Source organism: Miniopterus natalensis, chromosome 9 (genome assembly GCF_054644295.1).
Source record: "Miniopterus natalensis isolate mMinNat1 chromosome 9, mMinNat1.hap1, whole genome shotgun sequence".
NCBI lineage: Eukaryota > Metazoa > Chordata > Mammalia > Chiroptera > Miniopteridae > Miniopterus > Miniopterus natalensis.
In genome coordinates, this window is record NC_142089.1 from 17,934,873 (window position 1) to 17,943,769 (window position 8,897).

The 8,897-nt window shown below is 53.8% G+C and overlaps 2 protein-coding genes across 2 annotated transcripts; both read left to right on the forward strand.

Annotated features, from left to right (window-relative positions):
• The first annotated feature begins 1,106 nt into the window (after nt 1-1,106).
• On the forward strand, nt 1,107-5,625 carry CCDC28B (coiled-coil domain containing 28B). Its single transcript, XM_016219720.2, has 6 exons — nt 1,107-1,169; nt 2,363-2,574; nt 4,164-4,330; nt 4,443-4,642; nt 4,857-4,879; nt 5,438-5,625. Exons 2-6 carry the CDS (start codon nt 2,411-2,413, stop codon nt 5,490-5,492), a joined length of 609 nt encoding a protein of 202 aa, XP_016075206.1. The 5' UTR covers nt 1,107-1,169; nt 2,363-2,410; the 3' UTR covers nt 5,493-5,625.
• A 312-nt stretch (nt 5,626-5,937) lies between these two features.
• Nucleotides 5,938-8,297, forward strand: IQCC (IQ motif containing C). Its single transcript, XM_087820268.1, has 5 exons — nt 5,938-6,196; nt 6,386-6,531; nt 6,750-7,011; nt 7,242-7,360; nt 7,481-8,297. Exons 1-5 carry the CDS (start codon nt 5,938-5,940, stop codon nt 8,291-8,293), a joined length of 1,599 nt encoding a protein of 532 aa, XP_087676394.1. The 3' UTR covers nt 8,294-8,297.
• The last annotated feature ends 600 nt before the right edge of the window (nt 8,298-8,897 follow it).

Genomic DNA, 8,897 nt, shown 5'->3' on the forward strand with positions numbered 1-8,897 from the left:
TTGCCTCTGCAGACCCCTCCCTCAGATCTCTGCTTATTGAAAAAGGCCTGAATTAATGTCTCCTTTTCGGGAGCAGTCTGGGCGGGCGTTGAAAGCTCCTGGGAAAGAGCCCTGCTCTGGAGCCTGCAGAAACAGTGCCTGATCCCTCCGTAACTCTGCCCGAGACCCTGGCCTAGGGAAGCTGCCCCTGCCCAGCGGGAGGGGAAGGTGGGTGGGGCAGCTGTGCGTATTGCCCTGGGGCAGTTATGTGAGCCCGCAGGGCAGCCTGGCCAAAGAAAAGCCTGTCTCGGGTTGCAGCAGATGTTTCTCTGCGGACCTGAGCTGGGAGCCTCTGCCAGGTCTTTAAATAGCTGCTCCATTGATCCTCCTGCCCCCCATCCCCCCACCTGGGGCAGCACCCGATGCACGGGTCAGCCTCCAACAACAGCTCAGGTTTCCCTCGGGACTGCACTCAAGCGCAGTAGTTTCCATTCACCTGATGCTCCCCACCTGGGTCCCCTAGGTCTAGGGGTGGGGAAGGGGTGGGCTTGGTCCCAACTGAGTACAGCCTCCAACACTTACCAGCTCGGAGTGACTGGGTGTTATGGAAGGAGTGGTATTGCCCTCAAAAAACTATTGTTGACTGTCAGTAAAACCAGACGATGACAGTATCTTCTGTCAGGGTTGTTATGAGGATTAAATGACCATAAAGTGCTTAACAGGGGGCCTGGACCCACTTGAAAGATGGTTGTTTTCTCTTGCAGTTCCTTCCCACTGCTGCTGCTGCTGGTGCTTCTTATATGCTTTTATATATATCCATTCATATTCCCTCTCTCTGTCTTCTCCCTCTCTCCATTCTTTCTGACAAAGCCACCACCATTTTGTGAGGCTGTAGTTTCTCTCCAACACTGATGGGAACAGTGAAGGGGTTTTTAGATTGTCATCACATAACCGTCGTAGTCACCTTGTTCAGGCTGGGAGGTAAAGTCATGGGAGGGACAGCATAATAAACGGGGGGGATGCTCTTCCGTCTTACCCCACCACCAGCAATAAAGGTCACTTTCTCTTTAAATGCAAATTACCTCCTGCCAGTACAGCTTCCACCCATTCGGTTCCCGGTTCCCGGGTAGGAGAGTGTTGAGGGCGGAGGAACAGACACGGAAGCATCACTCTAAACCCCAAACCTCCAGGTCAGTTTGCCCCCCTGGGGGGATGACACAGGTCTGACACTCCATTTGGGATCCCGGCTCCTGAGCTGAGCAATCCACTTGGCACAAGGGTTTGGGGGTTGACCGTGGGAAATATATCCCAGCCCCCCCCCCCCGCAGTTCCTGGGGAACAGAGGCTCCCGCTCCAATTCTTCTATCAAGTCCCTAATTGGACCAAGCTGCAGCAGGTCTCCCCTCCACCACACCCCCTAATTGCCAGCCAGCATTGTGCCAATTTAAATGCTTGTGCCCCCAGCAGCGCCGCCATCCCAGAGTGCAGAATCAGGCTTGGTGGTGGCAGCCTGGAAGGAGCGCTGGCGGAAAGCCCCCAGAAAGGGCCCTCAGACCTCCCCGGGGAGTACCTCAACAGATCTGGGCTTACGAGCAGAGCTAGACTGGAGGCTGAACAGTGCCAGCCATAGGCCAGCCATTGTTGGAGCCAAGGCAGCCAGCTGCTGCCCACCACCCACCCCAGCTGAAGCCAAGCAGGGACTTTCTGGGTGGGGAGGGTGAAGCAGCTGGAAGCACGTCCCAGGGAACTTCTGGGAGTTTCCTGCTGTTTGAGGTTGTGGGGAGTGGGGCGGGGTGGAGGAGGAGGGGTGCCAGCATGTAAATAGGGAAAACCCCACACTGAGCCCTGCCCTGCATGCCATGCATGCCAAGGCCTCTCCTGCTGTTACCCATCCTCTAGGGGCTAGTGCATGGTGCACCCACATCTTGATCACCTCCCATGTAGACACTCCCAGGTTTGTCAGCATCTGCCTAGGCAGTTGATAAACAGAACTCAGTTAATAAATAGAACTCAGCTTGGCTAAGACACTCCTAATCCTTTTGAGCTCCTGCCAGATCATATCCACCGTCTCTCCCTCCCTCCACTTTTCCTCTGCCAGCTCCGCCCCCTCAGCTATGGGGACAGGAAACTCCAGCAGCCTCAGGAGAACCGTATCTGGTGTAGCACTTTCAGGAAGGGCTGGAGGACAGGGTGGGTCTCAGAAGATCCTTCAAATATAGATCCATGATCCTAGCAGTAGGCGGTGGCATTGGGCCCTGCCCATTCTGGACACAGGAGGAGACAGAGGCCCTGACAGATGTGAGGGGATAGTTGGAAAGTCCAGGGCCCTTCGTTTGCAGCTCTCAGGGGTTGGCGGGTAAAGGGATGACTTTGTCCCTCACAGCTCAGTGTGACTGCCTCCCACCCAGGGCCTGAGGCCCAGCCAGCATCAATGGAGGACAAGAAAAAGAAAAGGAGTCCCAAGCCCTGCCTAACCCAGCCTGCTGCAGCCCCAGGAACACTCCGCAGGGTCCCTGTGCCCACCAGCCACAGTGGCTCCTTGGCCCTGGGCCTCCCTCATCTGCCGTCCCCTAAACAGAGGGCCAAGTTCAAGAGGTGGGTACTGAAGGAAAGCAGGGCAAGGAGGGAGGGACCCTAACTCTGGGCTGAGCCCTATGGGCAGGAAGGTAAAGGGGGCCTTATCTTTAATTGGTGCTTTCCCTGGGGTTGCTGCTGAGAATCCAAATGTTCAGACCTAGTCCCTACCCTCAAGTGGGTGGGGAAGAGGCCAGGTAGGTCACAGTGTGATGATGCACCTCAGTGCAGGGAGTGAGCAGCACTGCCTGCCAGGAAGCGAATCAAAGAAAGCTGGTGGGTACACTGGACAGGGAAAATGTTCTAAGGGGCTTGCCTAGCATAAGTATGAAGAAAAATACTTCCTGGAAGGTTCTGGGTACCACAGGTAGTTTGGTGGCCCTGGAGTGTCATGGGGGAGGAAATGGTGTACAATTTGAATTATTTGCTTAATTTTTAAAATTAAATTTATTGGGGTGACATTGTTTAATAAGATCATGTAGGTTTCAAGTGTACATTTCTATGATACATGATCTGTATATTGCATTGTGTGCCCACCGCCCAAAGTCAAATCATCTTCCATCACCATATATTTGGCCCCTTTTACCCTCTCCTACCTACACCCCACCCCCTTTCCTCTGGTAACCACCATACTGTTGTCTGTGTCTATGAGTTTCAGTTTTATATCCCACATATGAGTGAAATCATATGGTTCTTAGTTTTTTCTGGCTGACTTATTTCACTTAATATAATATTCTCAAGGTTCATCCATGGCTTATTTTTTTTTGATTGGGAATCTGCATCCTACCCTATAACATGTCCATGTGTGTTCTCCAACTGCTGTGTTTCCCTATGGCTTTGACACCCTTTGCCTCAGGGGCATGTTTAGGGACAGGCACAGTGGGTGTAGCTGAAGTTCAGGACTGGGGCAGGAATAGGAAGAAATGCAATTGGAGAATGGGTTTGGGGGTGGGGGCAGGGCTGGGAAGGTCTGTAAGTGTCATCCTGAAGGCAATGGAAAATTCAGTTTTTAAAGGTCCTGGCCAGGTAGCTCAGTTGGCTAGAGTGTTGTCCTGATACACCAAGGTTGCAGTTGAATCCCCAGTCAGGGCACATACAAGTATCAACCAATGATGCATAAATAGGTGGAACAACAAATCAATGTTTCTCTCCTTTCCTCCCTCTCTCTAAAAATAAATAAATAACTTTTTTTTAAAGTTTTTAAATAGAAGAAGGGCAGAAAGATATTTTGGGGAAAGGTAAGATGGCTCTCATGGCAATAAAGGAGTAACTGTCCCCAAATTCACTGAGGACCAGTGAGGACAAGTGATTCACTCAAGGTCACAGGAGGAATGAGTGGGGGCTCAGACAAGAACCCAGGAGCCTCCTTTAAGGCATAGCTCTGGCTGTATCATTGGCAGAAAAATATTTACTTTGACTTCTTACCCTCACCCCTCCTCACCCGTTCCCTTCCCTTTACCAATCCTGGTGCCCAGCTCAGGGTCAGAAGAACAAACATCCATTTATGTTGGTAAGTGGATAGGAAGATTAATTAGTACATAGACAGATGGCACAAAAGACCTGGGGTATCTGGCTGCCCCCACCCTGTGACCTTGGTCATGTCCACCTAGGGTAGGCAAGGAGAAATGCCGCCCGGTGCTGGCTGGAGGTGGGAGTGGCTCTGCAAGCACCCCCCTGCAGCACTCGTTCCTGACTGAGGTGACTGATGTTTATGAGATGGAGGGGGGACTGCTAAACTTGCTCAATGATTTCCACTCAGGCCGGCTGCAGGCCTTCGGTGAGTCCTGGGAGCTGGGTTTAGAGGGTATGTGGGTGGGGCTGGAGGGCCTGGTCTCTGGTGGGGCTGGAGTCCCAAAGTCGCTCCCAGGGCTCAGACTGGGGCTGTCCAGGGAAGGAATGCTCCTTCGAGCAGTTGGAGCATGTGCGGGAGATGCAGGAGAAGCTGGCCCGGCTGCACTTCAGCCTGGACGTGTGTGGGGAGGAGGAGGAGGAAGAGGAGGAGGAGGAGGAAGACGGGGTCGCTGAGGGGCTGCCTGAGGAGCAGAAGAAGACCACAGCTGACCGCAACCTGGACCAGCTGCTTAGCAATGTGAGTCAGGGCTGGGTGCTTTGATTCCTGGGGGCATGAGGGCGTGGGGGAGGTACATGTTCCAAGGCCATTACTGGCCCCTGGGTGAAAAGCTGGGAGTGCATGAAGCTAAGAGCTCTGGGCTCCTCAATCCCCACTAAAAGATGGCACCCAGAATATCTGGGGTTTGGCGTGGTGCCTCTCCTAACAGGAACTTCTCTTTCTCTCTTGACAGCTGGAAGATCTTAGTAATTCTATGTATCCTTTCCAGGGGACCTGTGTATGTGTGTATGAGCCTCCCAGAGATATCAGTTTCCTCTTCCCTACCACCGTCCAGGAGTATTTACAGATAGCCAACATCCCCACACTCTGATGTCCCACTAAGTCAGAATTAGGCACGTACTGACCCCACCCAGGAAAAGGAGTACAGGAAGAATTTCCCAAATATTAAGAGGAAGGTAGTTGCAGGGAATATATTTTACTTACTTCTCAAAATCTTTCCAAGTACTTTAGCTGACACCAATCCATGGCAAAGCTTGTCTAATGTCTTCCTACCCTTTCAGCACTCAACAGTTATTTTCACTGATTTAGATGATCCCCACCTTGTCCTGGTCCGAAATAGTGCCGGCACACACACCTGTATGATCTAGATTAAAAAGAATGGAGTGAGCCACCTAGCGAGAAGGGCAGGTGAGGACTGCAACCCCAGAGTCCCTTGTGTAGCTCCTTTCGCAGTTGGGGAAACAGCCTTTCCACGATGGGAAGAAAGGGCTGGAAAGAATGGAGTCCAAAGTATCCAGTCCTTGACTGACACAGACAGAAGTTGCACCTGGCCGAGAATGCGGAGCCTGAGGAGCAGGCAGCTGTGTAGGCGTAGGACCCAGACTGCCCGCCCTCGTTTCCTTCAAACTGTGACTTTTTACGGACTCGATTGCTTATTCTGCGGCCCCCCAGGTGCTATGGGGAGGGGGGCATTACATGGAATTAAACCAGAAAGAAAGAAAGCGGCTCCGTGTCCTCCCTCCCCTCGCTGCGTCTTTACTCTGCTAGGGCGCCGGCGCCGGCCCCGGTCCCGGCAGACACACCCCTGCACAACACACTTCTGGTTTGGAAGGTCCAGCCGGTGGAGCCTCAAATCCCCCAAGCGGCTAGGGGGCGAAGGCCCACGCCAGGGGCCTCCAGCTCCGGGTGGTGCGCACGGTTGCCGTGGAGACGGCGGGGCGGGGCCGGCGCTCGCGGGGGGGGGGGGGGCGGGGGGGGCGGGCTAGTGACGCACTAGGTAGGCGCCGCGGCAGCCGGCGGGCAGTTGACGCGGGATGGAGCGGGAGCAGCTGCTTCGGAAGGTGGCGGTGCTGCAGGTACCGGGCGGGCGGGCGCACGTGATTACCCCCATGGGATCTCGAACTGGGACCGTGGGCCGGGATAAGGCTTTCACGTTTAGTTACCTACTCGCGTGCCCACCTCTTGAGGTACCGACCCACTCCCACCGCCCTGAAGGCTGGAACTCACGGATCCCTACGCACTCCCACCACATGCTCATGCAGGATCATGGAGATGGTAGGAAGGGGTCCTTAAATCGAAGAGAGGGATCCAGTCCAACGTACTCCCTTGAAGCCCAGAAGTCCCAGCGCACAACGTCACCTATCCTTTCCCGGTGGCCGGGTCCCCTCTGGCAGCCACTGGGATGACCTCCCCAGGAGAATCCCTAAAGATGCCTCCACTTTTGCAGTGATGAGGGTTTCCTTTCCGCTCCTTTTCCACATCAGGCCTGTGTCCGAGGTTTCCTGGTCCGACGCCACTTCCAGAGTCTACGGGCTGAGTATGAGGCTGTTGTACGAGAGATCGAGGGTGATCTGGGCACACTACAGTGGAATGAGGGCTGGATTCCCAGGCCCCAGTTTCTCCCACAGGTAGTACACACCCCAGGGGGAGAAGGGATCTGGGTAGGGGATTCAAAAAATGGTAGACCACCCTTCCTGCTGACAAGCTTTTCTCCATGGAAGAGGCAGCAGACTTACCTCCTCACACCCCAATCCTGAATCCCCACCAACTTGTGAGCTAAATCATGGCACCCAGATACTTAAAGGGTTTAGCCCTGGGGCACTCATACCTCTGACTGATTTCTCAGAAGGCAAAAACTCATCGGACCTGGAAAGCCGGAGAGAGGGTACCAAAGCCAGAGCAGGAACTATGGAGCTGCTTCCCATGTAAGGAGCCTGAGAAAGAGGCCATCCGGGAGAAGATGATGCTGAAGTCAGGAGAGAGCTCAGCAAACTCAGAAAGTCTTCACTGCAGAGATGACAGCCCCTGGCTTCAGGATGAGCAGAGCAGGAAAACCAGGAAACCCAGCCAAGAGGAGACCAGAGATATGTCAAGGATGGAGAACCCAGGTACCTTGCTGCCTAGATCAGGGCAAGCCCCTGACCCTCTCTGGACCTCCGCTTTCCCCCCTTAAAAGTGAAAGGCTTTTCCTAGATATGCTGCATCCCTATCTTCCTTCCTTCTGCCTGGTTGAGGGAAACTCATGGGTGGGCAGGGGAAGGGTGCCAGGGTCTAATGCTAGGCCATTGCCCAGTGTTTACCCCTCAAGGCTTTCTCCCTTCTTCCCCCGTCTTCACAGAAGCTGCAGGTCCAGGACTGCCCCACGGCCCGACTGAGCTCCAGGAGCTCCAGTACCGCCGCAGCCACTTGGCCATGGAACTGCTGTGGATACAGCAGGCCATCAATAGCCGTAAGGAGGTAGGTACTAACTTGGAGCCCTTTGTGCACATTTAGAGCCAAGGGTGGCAGTTAGGGGAAAGCCTCCTGCCATACCCATGCAGGCCTGCCTAGTACAGTGTCTTTTCTCTTCCCCAACAGTACCTAATTCTCAAACAAACAACACTGAGATCCCCAAAGGTGAGCCTAGACCACAGGGGACAGGCCTGTGAGAGAGCTGGGTCACAGCCAGGTCCACCACTGGAAGTCCAGTGCTACAGAGATCAGACAACTGGAGAGCAAGACCATGAGGATGACTCTTACTGGAGGCTCAAATCACCACCTCACATTTCCCCAGAAAGACTGGCCACTACAGATAAAACCACTGCTGGGGCCAAGTACAGAGACCCATGCTGCAAGAAAGTTGGACCACAGCTGCCCATACCATCAGATAACCAGGCCATAGAGAACAGGCTCACCAAAGAGCCACACCATGGGGAGCAGACCTTTGGAGGGACCTGCCTGCAGCTGACAAAAATGGAGGACCAGACTCCCAAAGGCCTTAAACCTAAAGGACACTGTTCTGCAAAGGCCAGAATACAGCTGCCCACACTCTGTGCGGACCCAAATATTGAAGATAAGTCTCCCAAAAGGACAGACCACAAAGAGCCTGATTGCCAAAGAGGTAGGCCACAAGAATTGGGCCTCTCAGAGAACCGTATCATCTGGGATGGGCCTTTGGCAGAACATAGTAGTCTGGATCTCTGGAAGACTAAACCACCCAAGGGCCAGACTCCCAGTAATAAAAGCTCCAGAGATAGAGCTTCCAATGAGCCTAGCTCTGAAGGATGGAAAAACCAGAGGACTGGACCATGGAGATCAAAGCCACCTGAGAAACTGTCTTTTACAGGGTCAGACAGCATAGGAGAGAACCACTGGAGGGGCAGGCTGTGGAAAACAGGGCCACCAGGCTAGACCCTGGGGAACCAGGGGGAGCTCAAGTTCCAAGGGATGGTATGAAAGGGCAAGGAGACAGGTCCTCATCCTAGCTCCCAGGTATGAGCTCTACCTCCTGCCCCTGGCCATTGGTGGCCAGTGTGGCCAAGAGAAGCTGGAGCAGAGAGTTGGCACCAGTACAGGGAGAGGGAGGACACTTTTTCATCCTCTGCCTGTGGCTCAATTCAAGTTTCAGGACAGGGGAGTTACCTGAATAAGTAAAGTGGGAGACCTGATGGAAAATAAAGGTTTTTCTTGGATATTGAGCCCGGTTGCATTTATTTTCTGCCTGTAGTTAGGACACTTGGCCTTCCTGTCACTGCCTACTGGCCTGGGGCGTGTGCCCCAGAGCTGGCTGGGAACAGACCAGCCATCATTGGGAAACAGCCTCCAAAGCTGATCCTCCTTTGAGCTCAGCCCTTGGGCTGAGAGTGGCAAGGAGGTTCTGAGAAGTCCTCCCTCTACCCAGTATTGGACCATCTGTATTTCAGTGTGATCTCTGCCACTGCCTCTCTCACTCAGCCCCAGCATCTTCCTTCACATACAGTGTTCACACCCTCTGTACTCTTTTGAGGCCCCACCA